Source organism: Argiope bruennichi, chromosome 6 (assembly GCF_947563725.1).
Source record: "Argiope bruennichi chromosome 6, qqArgBrue1.1, whole genome shotgun sequence".
NCBI lineage: Eukaryota > Metazoa > Arthropoda > Arachnida > Araneae > Araneidae > Argiope > Argiope bruennichi.
Window position 1 is genome coordinate 12,383,174 of NC_079156.1, and position 25,164 is coordinate 12,408,337.

Sequence of the window (25,164 nt, forward strand, 5' to 3'; positions counted from 1 at the left end):
TAAAATGATTTGAAACCTAAAAAAAAATAATTAAATCAGAATAATTATTATGAGGATCCCCTCAATTCATATAATAAATCTGAAAAAAAAATCCTAATTGTTGATATTTATTTAGAAATAAAGATGCAAAGAAAAAAAATCAAATTCTCTGCCTTTGATTGATAGGTGGCGATACGAATGGAAGATATAACGGAATGCTCATGGCGCCATCTAGTTGTATTGTAAACTAAGAACATGCGATTTTTTTTTCATTAAAAGTTTTATTGCATCAAAAATGAAATGCGATTTAAAATATAATTTGCAAGTATATTGTTTTAAATACTTTAAAATATATTTATTTAAGATAAATTCTTATGTTTTAAATTTTTTTTTTGGCAGTAAAGTGTCAGTTGAACAAAAAGCCTACTTTCATAATTATTCATTAATTTATCATATTTATAGAATAAACAACAAACTAACACTTCATTAGAAAATTAACAAAATATTTCATAAGGTTCATTTCTTTAATAAGGTAAAAATCATTCTTTTAACTTAAACTCAACATTACTTAAATGGTACAGCTTTGAGGCATGTTAGAAAAAAGTTATACCACAAAACGAGGGAAAAATAGCTATTATAATTATAAAAAGTAAGATTGTTTACATTCTTGGGGAAGAAAATTATTCACACCATCTTTTTATTTTTTTTTTCTAAAAAAAAATGCATTATTTTTTGAAAGCAGGAAATTGTTTTCGCCATAAATATTTCTTTAAACAGTTATGAGGGCTGAAAAAAAATCTAAAAGCTATTTGTAAAATTGGATTAAAGAATTCGTAATAAAAGAATAATTTTCTATTGTGCCATCATAATAAAAATCCTGTTTTCCTTACAAGGGGAAAATATGTGTGACGTTGAATGACGTAAGGAATTTGACCTATTCTTTCACTAACATCTGGCAACGATCGACACTCAGTTAGTAAAGAAAAGTAATGGCGGGCGAGAGCAGTGGTTTATGGAACAATTTACCCAGTATTATTATTGTCGAAATCTTTTCATTTTTAAGCTTAAGAGATCGTTTAAATGCATCTTCTGTGTGTAAGGCTTGGAGAAATAATCTTTTCCATCCAAAACTATGGCGTAAAGTCGTATTCCAATTAAACAGCTGTGATAATAAAACAGTCAATCAGAGTAATGGGGCCAGATTTCTAGCCAAGCACTGCGGAAGATTCGTCCGCGAAGTCATAATCGAAGTCAACTCTTCAAACCCCAGAGACGTCCAGCTCTGCAAAGAAGTTTTAAAAGTTCTTACATGCAACAATAATCTGCGTGCATTGTCCATAAAACCACTAAGCTCTCGACTGGAGTGGACTGATTACAATGATACGCTATCCTTAGACCAGTAAGTCGTCTGCCAAGTTTCGTTTTTGACATTATGGTTTCGCAATCCACTATCTACTGATTCTATAATACTTTTATGCGATTTTGTATTTATTAACATTTAGCATTTTGTTTTAATAAGTTTAGCTTTTTGCATGTTACAAATAATTTTTTAGTATAATAATGAAATTTTATATAAAAGGTAATTTTTAAGTATCATTAAAGTCCGCCTTATATTGGATTATTTTTCATTATATGTAAGATTTTATATTGAGCCTTTAAAATGTATTTTGGAGTATAAAATGGAAAATTTATTTAAATTTGAAAGTGGATTATTTAAGAATTGGTTTAATTAAAATCCAGATTTATCATAGAGTTTTGTTTATTGATATTTTATTCTGTGCTTAATTATTTACTAAGAAAAGAACATAAAAATGGTGTAAAAGACTTAAATAGTTCTTTCTTTAATGAAATCTGTTGGTATTTGCATTTACAGTAGTTTATCCAAAATTTTATTTTTTATTTATTTGGATTATATTTGTAGTTAGAAATGCAGATGGAAAGCAGCATGATTGTGCCCATTTATTATTGTTTATATTTTGCAAAGTTCTCGCCTATTATATTTTAATGGAATGTGAATTTATTTTGAAGTTTTCTTTTATCCATTGTTATTCTAATATTCATTGAAAATTTAGATTATAGGCTGTTTAACAAATTTGAATCTGCAGATGCTCTACTTCTGTTACTTATCTTATAAAAATGAAGTCCAGAGAACATCAATATGAAAAATGTGTTGTATTTTATTCCTGTTAGTCGTTTAATACAGTTGTATAAAGAAAAACATAGTTTTGGTTAAGAAAGTAATTAAAATTTTTCCTACACTTTTTGAGTAATTTTGGATTTTACTTAACCTCTTATTTATCATATTAGAGTTGAAATTATTATTATTTTATAAAAGCTTTTGAGTTTTGAATTACCTTTCATTAACTAAAATCTCTGCAACTTCATAATTTGAGTTTTTGTGAGTTTGATTCATTAAAATAACCTATTGCAATTCACTATTATTGGAATAACATTCACTTGCAATGATACCTCAAGCTCAAAACACTTATAATTTTTTCATCCAATTAAAAAATTTTTTACCGAGTTTGTAAGTACTTAGTGAGCATGTCTTGAAAAGCACAGTGAAAATCTTCATTTGTACTTGAAGGGCAAATGATTAAGTTGAAATCTTAAACAGGAAATTTAACAAAACTGATCATAAGTTTCTTTAATTAATTTAGATTATAAGTTATTTTTATTTATCAAATTTTATGGAATATTAGTTAATTTTATATAGCTTTGAACATCTCTAACATATGGTAATTTTTAAAATTTATAATTCTATTAATTAATGAATAAATGTGGGTGGAATGAAATTTAGGTAATGTGAAAATAGATAATAAATTTATTTGAAAAAAAAAAAATAACTGAACATTTAAAATTTATTTTCAGTATTTTATTTTTAGTATATCACCACAATTGATAATTGATTGATATCCTTCATAATATTTTATGCTTGAAAATATTTATTTGGTGTTTGTATATATGTTGATTTGAATCTTTTTTTATACTACAGTGCATAAGTATTTACTTTTATTTGTTTGCTATCCTAATTATTTTGTTTCAAATTATTTACTTTAGTCGATTTTTGAGTTGTTTGTGTTTAGATTTCTAGAAGAAATTGGAAGCAGGAACTTGCATACCTTCCTACAGCTATAAAATTTCCTTAGTTACTACAGAAAATAGGTGAAAACTACAGAATTACTGATATATAATGGAAAACTATTAAAAAAAGGATATATATATATATATATATATATATATATATATATATATATATATATATAGTTTTTAAAAAAAGTATGTATGGAAAACCACAAAATATGTTGAAGATGTCCTTTTCACAAATCTTTACATGCTGCAGTATGGATAATGAAAGTATTTTTAGCTTCATTCGGGGGGGGGGGGAATCTTATTTTAGCACAAATACAAGAATCGCTTCTCATAACACAAATGAATGTGTAAGTTTGTTATGATATTAAACTGAGTAATGATGACTTAAGAAAAGCATAAATGACTGTTATTTAAAGAAAAAAATTTAAATTTTTAAAAATAGTGTTATTTGATCAAAATAAGATTTTGTTCATCAAATATATCAACACTGTTTGTTAAAAATTTGTTTAAAATATATATATTTTACTTATATATTTAGTCATTATTAAGTATCTTAAATAATTTTTGGAAATATATGTTTTAATTTGTTAAAATTATTTACAAATATCTATTCATCAGTAATTTGTTAATATTATTACATTACATGTAATATATCAGTAATAACTGCTACTTTTGACTGGGTAACCAATATTGGAGGATATAGACTTGGCAAAGGTTTCTACTAATGCAGCATATTTTAGTAATTTGTTTATAAAATTTGAAAGAATTATTCAATATATTTTTCATGACAATATCATATGGATAAATATGACTATAGTTCAAAATTTTTTATTTATTAAGTTTACAAAAGCAGTAAAACTATATTCATTGTATGAAGAAATTGCTGATTTTGCCCTGTGTAAATGCAAGTTTTGTATTTGCCAAAATCAGCTTTCTAATCATAATTTCTAATATAATTTTTCGATAAGTGTGCAAATAGCTAATATTACTATTTTAAGTATCTATTGATTCTTAAGAATCAACATATAACGGATCACATATCAAATCGATAAATTAGCAAAAGATAATACGAAAGACCACCTTTTAAATGAATCAAATACAAGAAAATTTGTAAACTTAATGAGTAAATAAATGTTAATTGAAAAAGTCCCAGGGAATATTGTAAGATACAGTATTTTTAGAAAAGTAAAGCCTTTAAACAGTAACATTTTTTAAATCAAAAGTGCACTAAAAAGAGAAAAGCTGAACAAGTTTTCAATTATTAGTCCTTAGTTTGGAAATAATCAGCTTATATAAATTATGGATCAAATGAAAACCTTAAACTTGGAGCTTGCATTTCCAATATAGGAGTTATTGATATTTTGAATGCTAAAAATAATATAGATGAAACCTTAATGTGAAATGCTTATTTTATGTTTTTAATTTCAGAAAATAAAAATTTCATTGATATAATCTTGCTCAAAATTTGAAAAATTGCTCTGATAAATACTTTTTAGTTCCTATAAATTAAAAAGTTTAAAGTGATAGTTAATTGAAGACTCTCTAAATAAAAATTGCTCTTCATTTGATTTTCCTTTCCCTGTGTGTGTATGAATTTTCTGTGAAAATTATTTCAGTATGTTCTGAATTAAATTATATATTATCTGATTCAGCTATGTAAACAAAGATTTCTATTTATTTCTGAATTTCTCTTATTTTATGAATATATCCATACATAGAATTTCCAAGGATATAAGTGAATTTTTGAACTCTTTAATTATAAGATTGCAAAAAATTTCATAAGTGATTGGCAAGAATAAATTGGAAATTTGAATTGGAATTTTCTAATTTCATCTTAAATTTTTATATCGATAAAATGTGGTTTTCTTTACTGCATTAAAGAAAACTTTTCAGTTAGTTTTCATATTCTGTAGAAACATACATAATAATACTCTCCCTTAAAATTTTATTACCTCTGTGAATTGAACGCATGTAGAAAAACTGAATAGATGAATGTATCATCAGAATAGTGATACATAAATTAGAATACTGATTATGATTCAATATATGTATATATTATTGTTTCCATCAAAAAGAATAATTAAATCAATTGGATCTCTAAAATTGAGATGATTGTCATTTCAGAAAATCTTAAGACGAAGTTATATGTTTAAATAAAAATGCTTCTAAATTTAGTGACTAGTGCTTTAATTTTGTCAGTATTTTAAAAACAGTATTTAAATTTGAATTATAATACATTGAACTTTCAAAATTGTTTGTATTATTCTAACATTACTTTTCTTCAGTAACTTGTGAAAGATAATTCAGTACAAAGAAATTGATTTCAACCATAATCAAGTTAATATAATTTATGTGTATTTGAATAAATCAAGTTTTAGTTCCTTAAATAAAGTTGTGATCAATTTTTTGTTGAAAAAGAAATTCTATAAGGCTTTATTATTAATCATAAAAATAATTTGTGTCTTGATAGAATTTTTCAAATTTTTTATAATTTATGATTTTTTAAACTTTAAAAGGTATTCATTAAAAGTGATAATATAAACTTTTTGGATCACTGATATCTCATCATTTATTAGCTCTTCAATTATATATGATATAGCAATAGACTTTGTATACAATATAATTTTCCAATTTTCAATAAAAAAATTGTTGATTGAAAATGTTAAGCCTTGTACTATGCTAGCACAATGATAAATAAGATACCTAGAAAATATTAGTTTTTTAATTTGGTAACATTTATCTCAAGAGTTTGCATTTTTCTTCTCATTTCTCTAATGCAAGATACTTGCCATGTCTCTGATTAAATTATCCCTTTATTTATTATGAAAAATTAAATTTGTTCTCTAAGTGACCTATTCTCCTTTATTAATCGATGGAGCTTAATCCTTTTTTATTTCAAATTGATTCCCCTAGTGTTGTTAAAGATAAAAATATTTTCTCGACTTATATTAATAAAAAATATCATAAACCCCTTGCTTAAGTATTCAGTTTCTGTAGTCTCAATAAGATTTCAGTTATTTATTACATAATAAAGATTACAGTTACCACTTATCAAGTGAGCTGTTCATAATTATTTGGTGAAATTGTTATATGCAAGAAACGTAAAAATACATTTAATGTTAGTACTTGATTAAATACCAACATTCATGCATTTTAAAAACATTTGTTACATTAAAAATGCTTTTTTATAATATTAACTATTTTCTAAATTATCAATAAGTTAATTTTTGTAAAATATATGTTGAATCCTTTTAGTATCTATTACTTTTAAAAAAAGCAGCTGCTCCAAACAATTTTTAAATCTTGAGAAAATGGGATTGTATCAAAAGCACCATACAATTTTTTTTTCACTATAGTATTAATAATTTTTAAAGATATAGAACATAGTTAAATACTGAGAGTTAAAATTTAGAAGCAAATAAAATAATTTAAATTATTTATAATATTTCCATTTAATATTAATAGAAGTACTGAAATTTGAATATATTTTTTTTAATGTGTGAAAGCATAGCCTTTAATAAATAAACAATGAACATTTAATTTTTGCGAAACATTCATTAAAATCTTACTTATGCCTCTTGGTATTTATGAGTGAGCTTTGAAGAAAAACTGTACTGTACTTTCATTTCTAGAGCATAAAACTGTTTATAAATTTTTACATGTGTCAATATGGAAAATATATTGAAAAATTAATTGGGGATAAACCATTTATCACATATAGATATATCGTAGATTAGACCAGTTAGATTTATATCTGTGATCTTCATTCCTTTTGCATGTGTGAAATATTTCTATTTCTTGTAATTTAAAATGTTTCATTTTTTATAACAATTAAATAGTTGACAATTTCTGATGTGCTGCCTCCCCCCTTAATCAAACTAATATTCACTGTTAAGATTTATTTAGTGTGTAATTTGTAAAATGAGATTTTTTTTAAAGACTAATTTTAAATTCTCTGAATCAAAAGCTTGTGAATAATTTCATTCACATATAGAATGTCAAATAAAAATTTCAGTTCCATTTAACTTAGTAGAATCAAAAGTATATAAATGTCTTTGCTTATTGTGTGTGCATTTAATTACTTTGTTTTTAAGCTTAAAAACCTTTTTAAAAATTGTTGGTGAAAAACATTTGGATCCCATATTCTTATGTTGGATGCTTATCCTATGTAGATTCCATATGCTAAATATTCTGTAGCTTCTTGATATCATCAAGATGACTGCACATTTTAAAAACTTCTCTAGTTAATTTGTAAAAAAAAAAATTTGAATAGGTAAATGATTAAATTTATCCATTATTACCTTCAAATTGCCCTAATTAAGAAGTCTTGTTAAAGAATAAAATAGAATTGTAAAAATGCTATGTTTTGTTAAGGCTTATTAGTTTGTATATCAAGGATTAATGTTGTGAATTTTTAAAGAAATTTTAACAACATTAAAAAGAACATTCTAATTTCAGGTATGTTGAATTCCTGATAAGAATCATCAAACGAGCTCATTGTCTGGAACATCTCTCTTTGGGCTGTATAGAAGAGCTCCTTGATCTCTCTGAGCACTTTCTAGCTCCACTGTCCAAATATCAGGCCAAATGTCTGCGATCCCTCCACCTCTCCAGTGTGAAAGAAGTCCCCGGTAACTACTTCATCAATGACCTCAACACCTCACTCTTTAAAACCTTCCTCCAACTTGAACGCCTCAGCATTGATTATGACTACCTAAATGACCAACTTCTTGATGTGTTTTCTCAAACCCAACACAGGCCATTGTCTCACCTGATCATCCATGTCCATTCGTTTGATTATCGTTTTCCCAAGGTTAGTGATGCTGCCTGGAAGAGGCTGACATTGCATAGTCCAAATCTGGAAGTTACCATCAATTTGCTCCACTTTCACAACCTTGCAGAGAATGTCAGACATGTCCTGAGTGGTGAAATGCCTTTAGCACACTTCCGAGTCTACTTCTCGTCTGGATTTGATGTCGACATTTTGACTCGCATAGCCTTTCTGAATGACCATTCCCTTCGGTCATTAGTCCTGGTAGATGAGTTGAATGATGACTTGTCACCAGCTGCCACTTTTCTCAGAGGTGGTGTTGATCCACTGGTCATGCTGGCCTGGAGGTGTAAGAAATTAACATATGTCAAAATAATAGGTTTGTATTATATTTGATTCAATATTGATGAATTTTTTTTATGTCTTCCATGAAAATATAAATTTTATTACTAAGTGATTCGTATAATATTGATTGTATGTGAAGTTTAGCTTAATATAACAACTAACTAGCAGCTAACTTCATAAGAGGTGTTATAAGACTAAGACGCCATGGAGTGAAGAATTGGCAGGGGGGCTGTTAATAGTTCTAAGCATTACCAATAGGTGAAATTATTGTGCTTTCGTAATTTACTTAATTAATACTATATTTCAGATGTAAAAACTCAAAATGTAAATTTGCAAGGGCAAAAGCAACGGCTACAGAAAAATATAAAGATAACTCCAAAAAACATCTCAAGGATCAGCTCAGTGGTATCTCATATGACGATAACTTTCTTAATCTTGTTCATTACACCTTAATCATCTGAGTGGCAATCAGTTTTTTTTTAAATTTACTTTAAAAAATTCTATTATCAGGGGTGTTTGTTCTCCGGGGAAACCCCGGAATTCCGGGGATTTTGAACTTCAATACCCGGAAATTCCGGGGATCGTCGTTCAAAAGGAAGTAGGAATAATAATGAATTATTTATTTTGATCTGGGTAATTTTGTTTGCTTTGAAAGCAGAAAACGCAAGGTCAGTGTGTGTGGTGAAAACTTTTCCTTTCTTTCTCCAAAGGCAGTGATAATGCGTGAAAAGGGGGAAAAAAACTTCTTTTTTGTTCTTTCCTTATTGCGAGTTATGACTCATTTCCCCGGTTCTCGGACATTCTCTTCTGGATTCTTTTCGGCAAGTAGGCGCGGCAGAAAAAAAAGGAGAGTCTTCGTTCGACCAGATGTGCGATAACATGACTCTGGGTTCAAAGGTCTTATCTCTCCTGGCGTGGCGCCAATAAGTAGAGAAGGGGGATTTTTCGCCGTATTAGCTATTTGTCATTGATCGCTTCGCAACTTTTTTTTCTCCGCTGTGTAAAATTTTCGTTTCATTTATTGATGCACGTGTAAATTTTTCGTTTCGCTTATTGAAATATTTTTTTTATTTATGTACGCAAGAGAATTTCACTTTGAAATTTCAGCATATGAAACAGAAATTACCCCTTAAAAATTCATATCTAATTAGTTTTACAGCATTAGATCCAGAGCTAAGAGGTAAAACCAGTACAATATTAGCTTTTGAAAAATTATCATCTTTTATGTCCCATATTTTTAGTGATAATGAAAAGTCAAAAGTAGAAGCTGAAATAAGGTTATACCAGAGTGATATTGATATCACCAAAGAAATGCTCTACACATCTGATGAAAGTGGAAATCAAGCCAAGTGTACAATTGATAAATATTGGTCTAAAGTTTTTAATTTAAAAGATGATTTCACAAATGATTATAAGTATCCTACATTGGCTAAATTGGTCAAAGCCTGCCTTAGCTGCTTCCATGGCCCATTAGTGGAAAGTGCATTCAACTTAATGGATACACTTGTCACTGACTATAGAACCTCTCTTAAGATTGATTCCCTAGATGCAGTGCAGACTATTAAATATGATTTAATGGCTTCTAAAGAAACCTCATGTGAAAAATATGGCTCAAAAAATCCAATGACTGATCCAATTCACAAAGATCTCTTACTGAATATGAACAGAAGTTGGAAAACATATCAAGAGGACTTAAAAACATGTATTTCAGATGAGTCACCTATAAAAGTCTCTGAAAAACCTTCTACATTAGCAGAAAAGCAAACTGCTTCTACCTCTGCATGTGCTGTTCTCGAGGAAATTTCTTCAACTGTAAATGAGGAAAATAAAAGTCAACCTTCCTGCAATTATGAAGTTCACCACAAAAGAAAGACAAACCCACAAACATCAGAAAATAAAAAAAAGCAGCAGAAATTAGATAATTTTTTTAAAAGAATTAATTCTGGTAATTTAAAATATTTGCATAAAATGTAGTAGTTCATATGTTTGAAAATTTATGGTTATTAATTTTGCAAAAAAAGTAATTCATTGAACTTTTATAATTAGGTCATTCAATACTTCATAATTGTAATTTTTCATTTCTCCCCCCCCCTTCTCGAAACTCCAAAATGCCGGTAGTAAGTCCGTAAAAGTTTCAGGGGATTTTTTGGGGTCCCACAAACACCCCTGTATTATATAACAATGAAATATTTATGTATCGAGCAATAAAGCATTTCACATATCAGATTTGCCCCCTTCCACCTTCAGAAGGCTGTAGAATGTCACAGATTTTATCATGAGACTTGAGCATTCTCCAATCTCTTACCGTAATTTCTATAATTGTTTCACAGATATATTTGTGGCTTAAATTCGTTATTTGATCCATGTTATTTAAATCACTCAAAAGGAGATGTGTTGTTTATGGTTGTAGAAAACTTTTCTTTTTCAAACTACAATTATATCAGTACATAAATTATATTCAGCACTTCATAAAATTTTGCTTTTTTTTCTTTGACTTATTAGAAAATATAGAACAACAGTTTAAAAGCTTATCTGTCTGTAATTATTTGGTTTAGACAAAAAAAAAAAAAAAAATCCAGAATCTTATATTTTTTTTACTAATTAAAATATGAAATTTAGAGATTTTTGGAATGTACTCTTATCTCAATTTTTCCTTGAATGCAAATTATTTGACAATAATATAAAATTGTCTTGGATATTCATAAATATTACTGCAGAAGCAATTAAATATTATTCATTCTAATTAAACAGAAATACCTGTGAAAATTTTAAGAATCAAGAAATCTCTCAAGACAATCTTGTCAGTGTTAAATATTTTAATTTTTTAAGTAAAGCAATCTAACCTAATTTCTGATATTCCTTTGCACGCCTGTAGCAGATTTTCATATTTATTCGCCATGTGATATGAACTATTCACTTTCTCAGTTGATTAAAACTATTTTTATACCTATTTAAAAGTATAAAAAATAGCTTTTCAATTATACCAATTTTGTTTGAATGAATGCATTTTTCCCTTTATTTTTAATAATTTTTAAAAATTTATTTTTAGACACAATTTGTTTTTTTATTATAATGAAATTCAAAACAATACAATTGCTTCTTCAAATGATTGAACCACGTTATTCAAATGCTGCTAATATTGTGATAAAAGAAAAAGAAAAAAGCTGCTTTTGCTTTAATTTAAAAGCATTTCATTGAATAATATTCTTCATTGATGAGTTTTGTTAAATTTTGAAGCAAAAAGGTATATTGTCTCACCCTGAATTTAAAAAGTACTTTTTAAAAATGTTTCAATTGGCATCTTTTATTTTCATTTTGCTTTTAACTATAGAGCTGACTTTTTTTAACTTTATGAATTTGTTTCAGTTATTTATGAAAACTAGGATTTGTTAAAGCATTTCAGTTCTTTGTAAAATATATAATCACATTTTTCTGCAATCTTTTAAAAACTAAAGGTTATATTATATATAAGGTGAAAAGCAGGATTTTATTAAATTTTCAGAAAGTTAAAAATGTTTAATAAAGGCTGTTTCTAAACTCCAGATGTAGGAAGAGATATGCTGCTATTGTTTTCAGTTAAAAAAAATTTCTTTTAGATCATGTAACAATTCCCTGCAGTTTTGTTCTCCTTATGATGGTAGCTGTTCTAGAATGCTTTATTCTTAGCTTTATAAAACTCCAAAACAGAAAAACAAGAATATATTGAGTTAGTGCAGGAGGAAATTTATGCTTTCCATCCTAGCCATGTCAAATTTTGATTGTTGTTGCATATATAAAAAGCAAGTACAAAATTTTTGTTTCAAGTTATGTGTCTACATCATTAACGACATTTTGATAAATGATGCATCTATCTGAATGAACTAGAAATTTGGTAATTTTAAGAAATGTTGACAAATATCACAGATTTTAATTATTATTATTAATCTTATAAAAGTTGACTTAATTTTTCAATATTGATAGTTTTTCTTTTTTTATTATAATTATCATTTTTTTTCCAAAACCAAAATAATAATAATAATTTGTTTTAGAAAGTATTACAAATTTATATTGCAAAGATGTTGTGCAGTTACAAAAATAAGTATTAAATTTAAAGAATACACATTTAAAGTTTTTAAAAAGATATTTCAATTAAAACTTTGCATTATAAAACAGAAAACATCTTATGCTTAGAAAATACATAGATCTATTTATGTATACATGTACAAAGGTGTTTATTTTTTATTTTTACTTATTTATTATTTCTCTATTTTGCTAAGGTGCTTAAAAAGTGCTTAATAGTATTTTTCATCAATTTCTCGCTATCCACCCTTGTTGATAACTCATCTTTCTGTAGGAAAACAAGCTATCTCTCTGCAATTTTATAAAATAAATTTCAAAAAAAAAAACAGTTGTATAAAATGATATTATAAAATAAACATTACTTTTAAGTAATATTTATTAAATTATTTTTATTTTGTTTTTCAAATTGTTTGAAAGTTTAACATTTAGATAGGATGGTGTACATCATTTTGATATCTTAATTTATTTGACATTTTAACTCAAAGTAGTTTTTCAGATTTTAGAAATAAGATTGTAGTTACTCGTGTCTCTGCTAAGACTTTTCCTTTCAATTTTATTTTTTCTTATAACTGTATCTTGAATAATTTTTTTCTATTATTTAATAGTTTAATTATTGCTTTTACTTGCTATTAATAATGTTATTTCCTAAAGTTCTAGCTATTAGGAAAAAAAGATTTGTAGTTACAATCCTTTCTTTAAATAAGAATAACATAACTTGGAAACAATTACATAAATAATTGTTAATTTAGTCTATTTATACGACTTTCCAAAGTCTGACATTTTGGTATTTTTTAGGTTATGAAGTTGGTGCAGACAGCCTTATTGCTGTCTCTAGGCTACGAGGAGAGCAATTAAAAGATCTAAAAATTCCAGCGTGTTGCATTTCCTCCACCCAGTTGGAAGAGAGTGAGCAGCTAACTCAGCAGGGAGCACTGGATCACATGCAGAATGAGGTCAGTTATGGCCTTGGTCAGTACTGGCAACCAATGACCCTCAACGAACTCCCCCTTGCAGTTCGGAATGTGAACATAGATGCAGACGGTGCTTATTTGGACGAAATCTTGAGGGATCAGATGTGGTGAAGCCGGTTGCATGCTCTTATTTTTATCAAAATCTATTAATATGACATGTTACTTATCTGTTTAACAATACTGTGTCTTAAGCTAGTCATTGTTGTAATCGCAAAAAGGTGTTTATATTTGTGCAAACTTCTTATCTCTTTAAAAGAAATAAGCTATTCTGTTGTGCAAAAAGAAAAACTTTTTATGATCTCTCTTAATGGGAATATATATATGATGTGGTTTCTTCACAAGGGGAACATCTGTATTATTTGATTTTATTTTTTTAAAATAGTTTATTGACGGTACCCTCTCCAGAAGTTGGTTGATTGTGTTCTTTTTTGCCTGCTCTCTTTGTGGATGCTTTCAATGTCGTTTGTTAGGAGCCACACTCTATGGCGAGGAGATTGTAGCGACGAGGGCGATCGTTGAGATTTACGTACTTGTATTCGAGGACCATGCATGTAGTAGCCTTGAGCTAACTCAGCGCTCAAATGTAGAACTAATTGTGATTACATCGTCTCTATTACATCCTTTTTAAATGCGCACACACTTCCATCTTTTATATGTGGCAACTGTCTCATCGCTTGCGGGGAAAGCGGGTTCTATTACAGATTATATAATGTATATATATAAATGTTAACATTCCATTTGTATTGATGTTCCTGACATCATCCAGGTAGCGTCCTAACTCAGGGAAGAGACTTTGGGGAGTCTAGGTGGTAAAGAAATCAATAAATAAAAAGTGCCAACTTTGGTGTGTCTTTACATCCAAATCTATTTTAGGCTTTTCCTCGCAATCGATGAACCTTATTTTGGTGCTGACCGTGTGTACTTTAGCACAGGCATAGCTGAGCTGAAATGGTCGTCCAAGGGTGACCAAGATCTGTATAGAGAAAAATTATATTGCCCTTAGGATAAAATCCATAGCACATATTTTTAATGTGCATTGTTTGACATACTTGTTTATTTTTAAGATCTAGTATTTTTTATTTCTCTTAATTTATTGTGATGTTCGCAGAAATGGGCCCTTTTTGCAGGCTCCAGATTTACATATTTACAACGTTTGAGATCTTTTACATCTACAAGAACGATCATGTTCTCGTTGTTATTGTTTATTTTTTCCATCTGGGTATACAGTGATATCGAGATTGGAGAAATCTGTTACATCTGTGTGTGAGTGTGTGATAGTTATAATCTAGATTTTACACCTAATGTATGACGAGTCCGCCGAAAACCATCTTGTCTTTTATTGAGATAGCTGTGATATTGAGCGTTGTTCTAGATCTAGAAGTGCAATGCATACTGTGTTTTTAACACCAAATTCTGCTCACTGTTTGGGAGCCATTGTGAGACAGTGACAGGCTACCCATGCTGCAATACTATATATTTTGAAGTACACTAACTATACCGGGCACTAAGTGCAATTGAAATTGCTCAAGTGACTCAGTCATGCCAAAAAGTTTTGCCTTTTTTTAAAATAATTATACCTGTCTTCCTAATATTATTAGTGTAATTGGGGATAATATTTTTATTAATAATGCAGAAATGTGATGAAGTTAATAACCCTTTAAAGGACTGGGATTTATACTTCTTTCACCAAGTCTTTCATTAAAAGTAGTAAATAAAAAAATATGAGCATGAAAAAGCAATTTGAAATTTCAAGTGCTTTTTAAATGATAAAAATTGAATATAAATCTCAGTTTCTTTGAGTGTTGAATATACAATATTTGGACAACATTGAATCGCAATGTAATATTATAATCTTTTTTCACTTCATTTCAAATTTTTATTATTTAATTATTTAATATTATTAATTATTATTTTATTATTATTTATTAAGAATGTATTTTAGTATTGTCAGAATGTAAAAAGATAGAAATTAGATTTTTTTTAAAACTTCTCCAGAACTCAGTATAATGTGCAGTATTGTTTAGTATTACCTCACATTGTGCAATATTGTACATTATCTATATACTACTGCAGAAGCACCAGTAATTTATTTGATACAGCTTTTATAATTATTTAAAAAAAGCAAAAGATTAATTTTGAATTGCATTTATAGGTATGAATACCTTTTTATATTCCGAGTGATAAACTTAATAGAGCAATTTCAATTGTACTTCAAATCCCACATATGCAGCAAGCACTATATATCACATCGGTGGTGTTAACGATGTACCAACTATTGAATGTTAAAGTGTATTAATATCTTTATTCAGATGTTTATGTATGTTATGTTTTTCAATTGTGAATCAGTTTCCTCCCCCCTCCCTCTTTTTGTTAAATTTTTTAGCTTTAAAAGAACTAAAAACTATACTGTGAGATCTGTAGAAATGGTGCTGATTCACATGAAAAAAAAAATATCAAACCTGTGACATGCTTGCTTTTCTGCTGTAATTGCTAATCAATGTTTTTTGATATCCTTCTTTAATGTTTGTATGTGCTTTCTATAAATGTAATGGACTTGGAAAATCTAGTTCCTTTTAAAATTATTTTTTGAAAAAAGATTTAATTATATATGTTTAATCAACTTTACTTTGAAATATTCTCAATTATATTTTATGTTCCAGATATTAATTTTAAAAATTCTAATGTAAATGTTATTCTTTATTTAGATTTATTTTATTTTAAATTAAGTTGATTAAATGTGTTGATTAGCATATTTAAAATATATCCAATCAATTCCTCATTTTATTTTATTGATAATGGAATTTGCTGTCTTGAATTTCTATGTAGTTCCTATTCTTTCATCCCAGAATGCCAAAGAAACTTACATTAAGTTAATACTGTTAAAGTTTGATATGGTTTAAATTCAATGTGTAAAAGCTTGTAATCATTTTTTTTAAAAAATTGCATTTAATTATTGAACAAAGAATGAAGCAGCTTAATTTTTAATTCAGGAAGTATAAAGTTTAGAGCACATTCTATACTTAAGATTTAAACTCTGCTTTCATGTTCTGCTGTTCTATGTGGATCATTTGTTTTCAAACAATGTTGTGGTCTCTACACTATCAATTTTGGATATTTATCTCATATAAGTGTTTTAAAATTTTTAATATTCCATTTATTAAATGTAGTAGTTGTTTAAAATCGAAGCATGCATCTTTTTCCATTAGCTTTCTCGGCTCTTTTGTTTCAGCTTTATAGTTGATTCTAGAACTCTTCAAATGCTTGTGTATTTCTAGGTGCAAGATTACTTACAGCAATATTTTACTCTTTTCATTATGTTTGTTGCAGTTTCCAGCTTTTTTTTTTTTTTTTAAATCCTTAGATAAAGTTCAATTGGTTGTCGATTTTATAGTTGTGTATTTTTATGTTAGAAATAAAAGGTAATATTTGTGGATGTATTGTTTTTATTGCAAGAAGAATTGCCTTGCATTTACAGATTAATATCTGCATAATCATACAGTATGTTTCAAAGATTCAGAGCAACTTGCCACTAATTGTATAATTTATTGATTCATATTTCTGTTGCTTATATTCATTCATACCATTAGAGATAACATTCAGTCCTGCCAAAAGTGGTATCGAAGATTTTTCAATCAAGTATTTTACTTATTGTCAACATTGATTGAGTTTGATAGAGAAAAAAAAGGTTTTTGGTTTGCTATTGTTTTTTTTTTTTTTTTTTTGCATGTATAAATTCAGGGAAACTGATTTTTTTTAAAAATTTCTTCTTTATATAAATCCACAACTTTACAAAAATATATTTATCTTACAAAATTTGACCTTAAAAAATCATCTAAGAATTAAGAACCTCTTTTCAATTTAAGAAAATTGTCAATGTTAATACTTTTAATTGGATAGTATCATTTTTAATTGAGATATTGTCTTCCTAAACTGGAATGCTTTCTCTAAATTGTATGAAGCATAAAGTAAAGTGCAACTGATTTAAAAACATTATTTTTCATTCATAATCTTCCATTTGCATGGTAAGCATTGTTAGGTCTGTTTAACATACTTTTAGACTGACATGTTTTCTCTAAATTGTGTTTTATAAAAATAATGCATAAAAAAAAGAATTTACTATACTCTAAAGAATTGCAGTAAGAGACATTCTTTTTATAAATTGCACTATATAAAAATCTTTACGCCCAGAATGCAACTACTGCAGAAATTGAGTTTGGCAAAAACTTGACAGACATTTCAAGTCTAACACATTAATTATTAGTGATGTACTGAATCTGAAAAAAGTGATTGCTAAGAGACAATATGGGCTCATTCACATCTACAATGCTATTTTTAAAAATTAAAAAAAAATGCATGAACTTAAAATGAAAAGATGTAAATATAAATTTTACAACATTAAACTGTTATGATTTTGAATATCAGGACCCTTGACATTAAAAAAAAAAAAATATTATATGTTTCTTAACACATTCATAACACACACAACACATTTTGGTATTCAGTCAAATGCTATTATTTGATATATATTTACTTCCTTTCAAATGATGTTTGCACTACATGACCAGCAACAGCTGATCTAATATGATTACTTTTGTCATTTTATAAGTTCTTAAAATTTTGCTTACTACTACAGGAGAATAAGAAAAATTTAAGTGAATGTTTTGTGAGAATACATTATTAATATTTTATTAGTAGAAAGTACAAGAAATGTTTTCTTTAAGCACACACTCCTTAATAAAGGTGTTAAGTTCCAGACTCCCTTATTTGGCAAAAAATTTTGAACCTTGATCAAAGTTAGTTTTCAGTTTTAATTGATAATACGGTATGGCCTCAATTGGTTGCAATTCATTATTGTTATACCATTTTTAGAATTTATTTCATTTATGACTTGGAAGTAGAGTTATGTTAAACCACTTACTAAAGAATCCTGTCTCATTGGTTATATTTTCCAAATTTTTGATATTTTAACTAAATAGCATGTTCTGAATTACATTGTGATTTGCATTAAAATTTATTATTTTATTTGAGACTCCTTAAAAATTATTCTGTTATGAAAAGGCCGAGGATTTTCATGATCAAATATATTGTAGATATATCTATTCTTTTGAATACATACATTATGTATTCAAAGCCGCTTACATTTTAAAAAATAATAATCTTCTTTCTTTCTATATATGATTGATTGAATGTAAATTTTGCAATTTTTCAGTTTAGTTTAAATGGTATCCTGAAATTTTCTTGATGAAATAAACACCTGCTCTGGAAATCAAAATTACATTTCAATGTTTCAAAGTGTAGTTAATCTCGCTATTTGTACGTAGACATTTTTAATATACAGTCGTTATTATCTTGGGGTGCATAACATCATGAAAATGCTTAAATTTGAAAGCCATTTTTGAGCACCTTAAAAGTGCTTAATTTTGAAAAAAAAAGATCCTTAAAAAATGCTCAATTTTCTCGAGAAATGCAAAGAAAGATAGTTTTGTTTCCCCGCACATAGAAAAGTGATATCACAAATGCTTGTTTACTTGATTTATCAAGAAAATAAACCAACTAACAAAAGGGAGAAATTCGGGGAAGGAATTCCAGGATGAAATAGATCCGGGGGTTCCAACATATATTAAGATAACACTTAATGAGCCATTTTTTTTTTCGCACTCCCTTTTTCTGTGCATTACGTTTATTGAAATAGTTATGAGGCAGTATGAAATGATACTGTGCCTTACTTGTTGCCTATGTATCAAGAAAGCGATTCGATAAACGTTCAAACTTCAATTTTTAGTGTTTTGGATGTTGAAGAATTTATATAAGTTGCCTAATCTTTTATGTGTTGTTAAAGAAGAATATGCAGATTGGTCTGATCAATGAAAAATAAGAATGCAGCAGAATGAATTTGATACGTCAAAAATATACATCGAATATAAGAGAAGTTGCTCTGAAGACATTTACAATGAAGCTTTTTTATTGTACGTTACATACTGGATCATCATTCTCATTAATATGTCGTTTTGGAGCAAACCATTCAACGACCTGTTAAAGGGATTAGCCATGAATTTTCAATGGTCGCGACTACTATTATGTTTTATGAATGCCCCCGTTCATTTGCAAATTAATATTTATTGGACCCATCATGCCAAATTTTAGTTTTTACTAGGCAGGAAAAAAATGCTGCATCAGATAAAAAAATTTTTTACAGAAGTAAAAATTTTTCAAATTTTTTATTCTTTCGGATTCAGATTTTATATAACGATTTTTCATTTTTTTAAATTCTTTTTTATTACTCTTATAGATTTTTTTCCCTAGTGAAAAATCTCATTACATGGAAATGTTTGTCCTGACAAACGCGCAGCATAAATTATTGAAATTTGGGAATTTATTTTTAGGGAGATGTAGAATCGTTTTTTAAAAATTTCAATTCAAAGTTTAATTTTAAAATAATAGAATTTCAGCCTGTTTTCGCCATAACATCAAAGCATATTATAATACAATTTTTTTTTTTTTTTCCAAAACAATATCATTACTTCTTCGAATCGTTAAATCGCATTATTTTATCGCTGTTAAATCGTGGTTAAAAATATGCTTTCTTTCCTTTAATTTAAAATTTTTAAGGCAGTTCATTGCAAAAGATTCTTTATTTGATGAGTTTTGTAAAATTTGAAGCACTGCGATGTATCTGGCGCTGGCTTCTAAAAATAATTTTAAAAATGCTTCACCTGGCAATTTAATTTTGTTTCTAGCTACAGAGCTGGTTATTTATTTTTTGTTATTATTTCTACTCCGTTTTGTTACCGTTGTTTAGGAAATCCGTTTTTTTTTTTTTGTTGTTGTTTGTTTATTTCCGTTATTTATGAAAACTAGGATTTGTCAAAGTATTTTCATTTCTATCCAAAATTTATATTCACAATTTTCTGTAAATTTTTAAAAGTTAAACTAATTTTATTTATTATTGTTATTATTGTATATAGGTTAAAAAAAGCTGACTTTTATTAAATTGTCAGACTGTTCAAAAAAAGGCCTTTACTAAACTTCAGAAGTAAAAAGCGATTAGACAGTTTTTATATAGCCTGATCATTTCTGACAATTGATTTGTAAATTTTATGAAACGTTGAAAGTGAGAGATTATTGTTAATCTGATAAAAGTTAATTTAATTTGTTTTTTCCTTTCATTTTTATGTTTTTGTCAAAACCAAAAGGACAAAATTTGTTTTACAATAGAAGACGTTGCGCAAATACAGAAATAAGTATTAAAATTTTAAAAAATACGCATTTAAAATTAACTAAGAAAGTTTTTTTTTCCAATAAAAATATACGTTATTATAAAACAGAAAACATTCTTTGCTTAGAAAAAAAATGTAGATTTATACATGCTTGTATGTGCGAAGGTGCTTAAAAGTACTTTTGGAGTAATTTCTTGCTACACATCTTGTATCTGTGTATAATTTCGTTTCATTAAACAATAAAATTATGCTCATCCATACTTTCATTAATAAATAAAATTTAACTGTTAACAAATAAAACTAACAATAAATTAAATTAAAATGAAATTAATATTTTAACTTTAAAATCTTCATTAAATTGAGATGAAGTTAGCATTCTTTTAAATTTCTATGGAGGAAAATTGTTGGACAAAAATATGGAAACACCTAAAAAAAAATATGTTTCCTTGCTTAATACGGTTTAGGAAAACCGCTGGCATTCAAAACAGCATGTAGTTTTCTCAGAATAGATAAATCGGTTTCTGTATTGTTGCCAAGAAAATCTTGTACCCTTCTTGCTGCAAAACAATGGCAAGTACAGGTAACGATAATGGTGGTGTATAGCGACCACGTACTTCCCTCTCCAATGTAGACCATACATATGTAGTTTCAATAATATTGAGGTCAGGTGACTGTGGTGGCCAGGGGAGTTGTAATAAATCATCCTCGTGCTCAGAAAACCAGTCTTGGACAATGCGAGCAGCTGTGTGAACAATGCATTGCCGTCTTGGGAAACACCATTCATTTTGGGGAGCAAATTCTGTACCTTAGGATGGGCTTGATCGACCAAAATGTTTACATAATCCTTGTCAGTAAGGTTCTTTAGCAGAGTTATTACGGGGTCCAGGAAAAAAAAAAAAAAACGAAATGGTTGTCCAAACCATACAGAACCTTCGTCATATTTCCCTCTATTCAACAAGCAGTCTGTTTTATAGGCTTGGGACGGTGTTCGCCAAACGTAAACTAGTCCAGAAACTGGTGAAACAACATGCATCTGAAAATATTCCTTTCTTCTACTGCTCCACAGTCCAGACTTCATGAATTAAACACCACTTTTTTTTTTTTTTTTTTACGAGCATTAGCATTACTGATGAATGGTTTTTTTGAATTGCAGCTCGGCAAGAAATACCCTGCTGATGGAGCACCCTTCTGATTATTTTGGTTGCTGACAGGGTTTGTGAGCACATTCATTTCCGCAGTAACTTTGGCAGCTGTAGTCTGCTTCGTCACAATCCTCCTTCATGATCATTCAATACACACTTTCGTCAACGCTGTGATTCAGCGAATGGTGTTTTTCTGCATTTCAAATATGCGGAATAAATCTTTGATACACTACTTCTTGAAACACTAAACACCTCAGGTACCTTGCTTACGGAAGCCCTCACCATATGCGCTCCAACAATTTGACCACATTCCATGTCTGTCAGCTCCGACATAAAGCGATTGCAAATTAATAGAACAGTGCACCGACAACGAATGACCTGCGCATTGTATTCAGATGTAGGTGGGATCAATAGGCAAAAACATCAGCGCCACTTATACATTTCCCTAGAGTAAACATTTCTTTATAAGCATGCATTTCAGATAGATATATGTTTCTAGAAAAGTGAATTTGTAATTTAAATCGTTGGTTTATTTATTAATATTAACCAGTTTAAAATTTCAGAATTTTATTTGTTAAAGTTCCATTATTTTTAATATGCGCTGGTGGAACTTTGTTGCAAAACTGTGGAAATATTGATTTCGGAAGTACACAAATGTTAGATTTCACTTATTGTAAACAGTTTAAAAAATTACAAATTATAGTATAAATAGTTTTCAAGATTGAAGTTCTTTATTCTTATTGTTTATAGTATATATTTTCTGCTATTAAAATGCTTATATATTATCTTTATAAATAATTATGTAAATGTTCGTTTGTTCAAAATCGGTAATTTCCCAAAGTTCTTCGCCGATTTTTTTGAAATTTTGGCACAACATTGCATTCGAATGCAGGCGGGTTTTTATATTCTTATTACATAAATGTCACACATGTAACAGGTGAAAATAGTTTTTTTATTGTTCTTGATAATGGAATCCAACAGATGGCGCCATATGTTAGAGGTAAAAACAACACAGGCTTCACTAATTATTTTACGATTCCATTTCAATATTTCCGAGTGCTTTGTTAATTTGAATTTTCATAGATTTCGATTTATTTTCATTTTGATTTTATTATTTCGTTGGAATTGAGCTATATATTTTATCATTGCGTTCATTTCATGTACTCAGCAGAATGTCAAAATAACGGATTGCTACACACACATATACAAATTTGGCCCTATTACAAAATCACTTTAAACATAATATACGAAGTAATATGCGTTGAAATACCCAATACCAATATCGAGAAGGATTTGCATGAAGTTGAGACAAAAAATATGATACATGTACGCTGCAGTAAACTGAATTCAATTCAATTCCTAAGCATCTCTCGAGCATTAGTATGCAACCCATTTACAGGAAACTATGGATATCCTTTACACAGAAGATTATCAGAACATGTCGGTAAATTAGCAACCATAGAAATGATAAATGGTTGTAAGTAATCGGTGGATTATTCCATATTCGCTTTTGTTACGATGCAAACAAGGGAAAAGTCGGTGGACAATCTAACATATTCATAGAAACTAAGATATGCAAATTGTACACCGGGCATCCCAATGAAGATCAATGCCTTTTTCCAATGACGATGAAGTGGAGATGGTCATAAAATGGGTCAATTGGCAGATTTATGCCCAAATCCTTAAGGCTACAGGTCGTCGGAACGCGTCTTTAGACTGATTCTACCTGCAGTTTCCTCCTAAAACGATATAGTCTTAGCTCTCTCATCCGGAACATCTTCGACATTGCAACCAGAATGCCAGAAAGACTGCCAGTTGCAGGAAATACTCATTCCGTCTTGAAATTGCCATTGAACATGCACTTCATTGAAACTCCCACGTGAAACATTTCAAATGCATCTGGCATGAAAAAGTATTGCAAAAGTAAACTTATTGTTTGAGATAATGCACAATCCGGATGATCATCACCCCAGCTCTACTGAATGAATTTGGATTTGTCTCTCCTGCAACCAAGAAAAGGACACTGAACATATTCTAGTGCACTATTTGAAGCATTTAACTCAAAGAACCCATGGAGCAAGCTAACTTACTAGCCCAAGAAATTTTGTCTCTAAAAATTTCTAGAAATTGTTTTTCATAAGCGTTCTCTTCAAATTTTTCTTCATTCACTGAATTTTTTTGATATTTATTAACTCTACCTCGCTGGCATTAAGGGACGACAAACTTTACTGCTAAAAATCCCAATTTATCCATTTCAATAACAATGATGATGCTTAATGACGCATAAAAATTCGCCCGTGGCTCTTCATGGATCATTGTAAGATTTGCGTAGAAAGATCAGATCATTTGAGAACGCATTAATATTGCTTGCAGGAGATTTCAGGCAAACATTATCTGTAATTCCTTGATTGACACCAGTGGCTGAAATAAATGCTTGCCTGGAAATGTTCGACACTTATTTGTGCTGACGTAAAGACGTAATTAACTTCACAACTTCTTGATTGCTGAGTTATTCTCATATCAGTTGCTAGAAATTGAAAACGGAATGGTGCCGGTTGTTCTTGTTTAGGACAAATTTCATTACTTCATAACTTCTGCATTTTAGAGACATCAAAAGGAGAATTGGCTGAAAAAGTATTTCCCAGCATTCAAATCAATAACACGAGTCTCTATTGGCTGAGTGAACGAGCTATTCTTGCGGCCAAGAAGAAAGAAATTTATGGTCTTAACAATGTCATTTAGTTTAACATTCAAATCGAGGCAATTGCATGCAAGTCCATCGACGCTATTTTGGAAGCAGATGAAGCCGTTAATTATCCAACAAAATTTCGGAATTCACTCGATCTACCGGGGATACCACTGTACTTACTGCAATTGAAAATTGGCGTGCCAATTATCAACCTAAGCTTTTCAACAACCATGTTTAGAAGTAAAAAAAAAAAAAAAAAAAAAAAAAAAAAAAAAGAGCAATGTTATAGAAGCAACAATCTTGGCCTCTCAATGGTGAAGTTCCCTCATTCTTCGTACTTCTGTGATTCCAACGAATGTGCCATTTCAGTTTAAGAGATTGCAATTCCCATTTCGAATGGCGTTTGCAATTTCCACCAACAAAGTACTCGGCTAATCTTTAGAATTGTATAGTTTAAATCTAGATATAGATTATTCTCACATGGACAATTATAGGTTGAGTGTTCTAGAGTCGACAAAATAAAAAATATTTGTACGTGCACAAACAATGGAACAACAAAAAATATCGTAAATCCACAAGAATTGTAAAATTAATCATACTTGAAACGCCACAGCAGCTTCTGGCCGGGTACAGCCAGTCCTTAAAATTTGAATGCAATTTGTATTGTTATCGCATGATAAAATTTATTCTCAAGTATTTTGAAAGAAGTTTAAATTGTTTCGAAATAAGCTGAGCTGCGTTTCAAAAGCGTATGGAAAAATCCAGTAAACAGTACTCGTAATTACTCATGGCTAACAGATTTAATAATGCACTGATATTTTATTATATACTAATGTTTATTTTATGAGATATACTGAAAAATTATATTAATATCTGTAATTTCTACCTTTTTTTTTTT

The 25,164-nt window shown here is 28.7% G+C and overlaps 1 protein-coding gene across 1 annotated transcript; it reads left to right on the forward strand.

Annotated features, from left to right (window-relative positions):
• Positions 1 to 953: 953 nt before the first annotated feature.
• Positions 954 to 16,635, forward strand: LOC129971638 (F-box only protein 33-like). The gene is made up of 3 exons (XM_056085589.1): positions 954 to 1,378; positions 7,531 to 8,222; positions 13,043 to 16,635. The coding sequence occupies exons 1-3, from the start codon at positions 969 to 971 to the stop codon at positions 13,327 to 13,329; spliced, it is 1,389 nt and encodes a 462-aa protein (XP_055941564.1). The 5' UTR covers positions 954 to 968; the 3' UTR covers positions 13,330 to 16,635.
• The last annotated feature ends 8,529 nt before the right edge of the window (positions 16,636 to 25,164 follow it).

What these genes read in the sequence shown, in the direction of transcription:
- LOC129971638 (XM_056085589.1), top strand. Translation starts at nt 969, where the DNA reads ATGGCGGGCGAGAGCAGTGGTTTATGGAACAATTTACCCAGTATTATT. An exon ending in GATACGCTATCCTTAGACCA is followed by an intron (nt 1,379 to 7,530) that starts GTAAGTCGTCTG and finishes TTCTAATTTCAG; the next exon opens with GTATGTTGAATTCCTGATAA. An exon ending in AACATATGTCAAAATAATAG is followed by an intron (nt 8,223 to 13,042) that starts GTTTGTATTATA and finishes GGTATTTTTTAG; the next exon opens with GTTATGAAGTTGGTGCAGAC.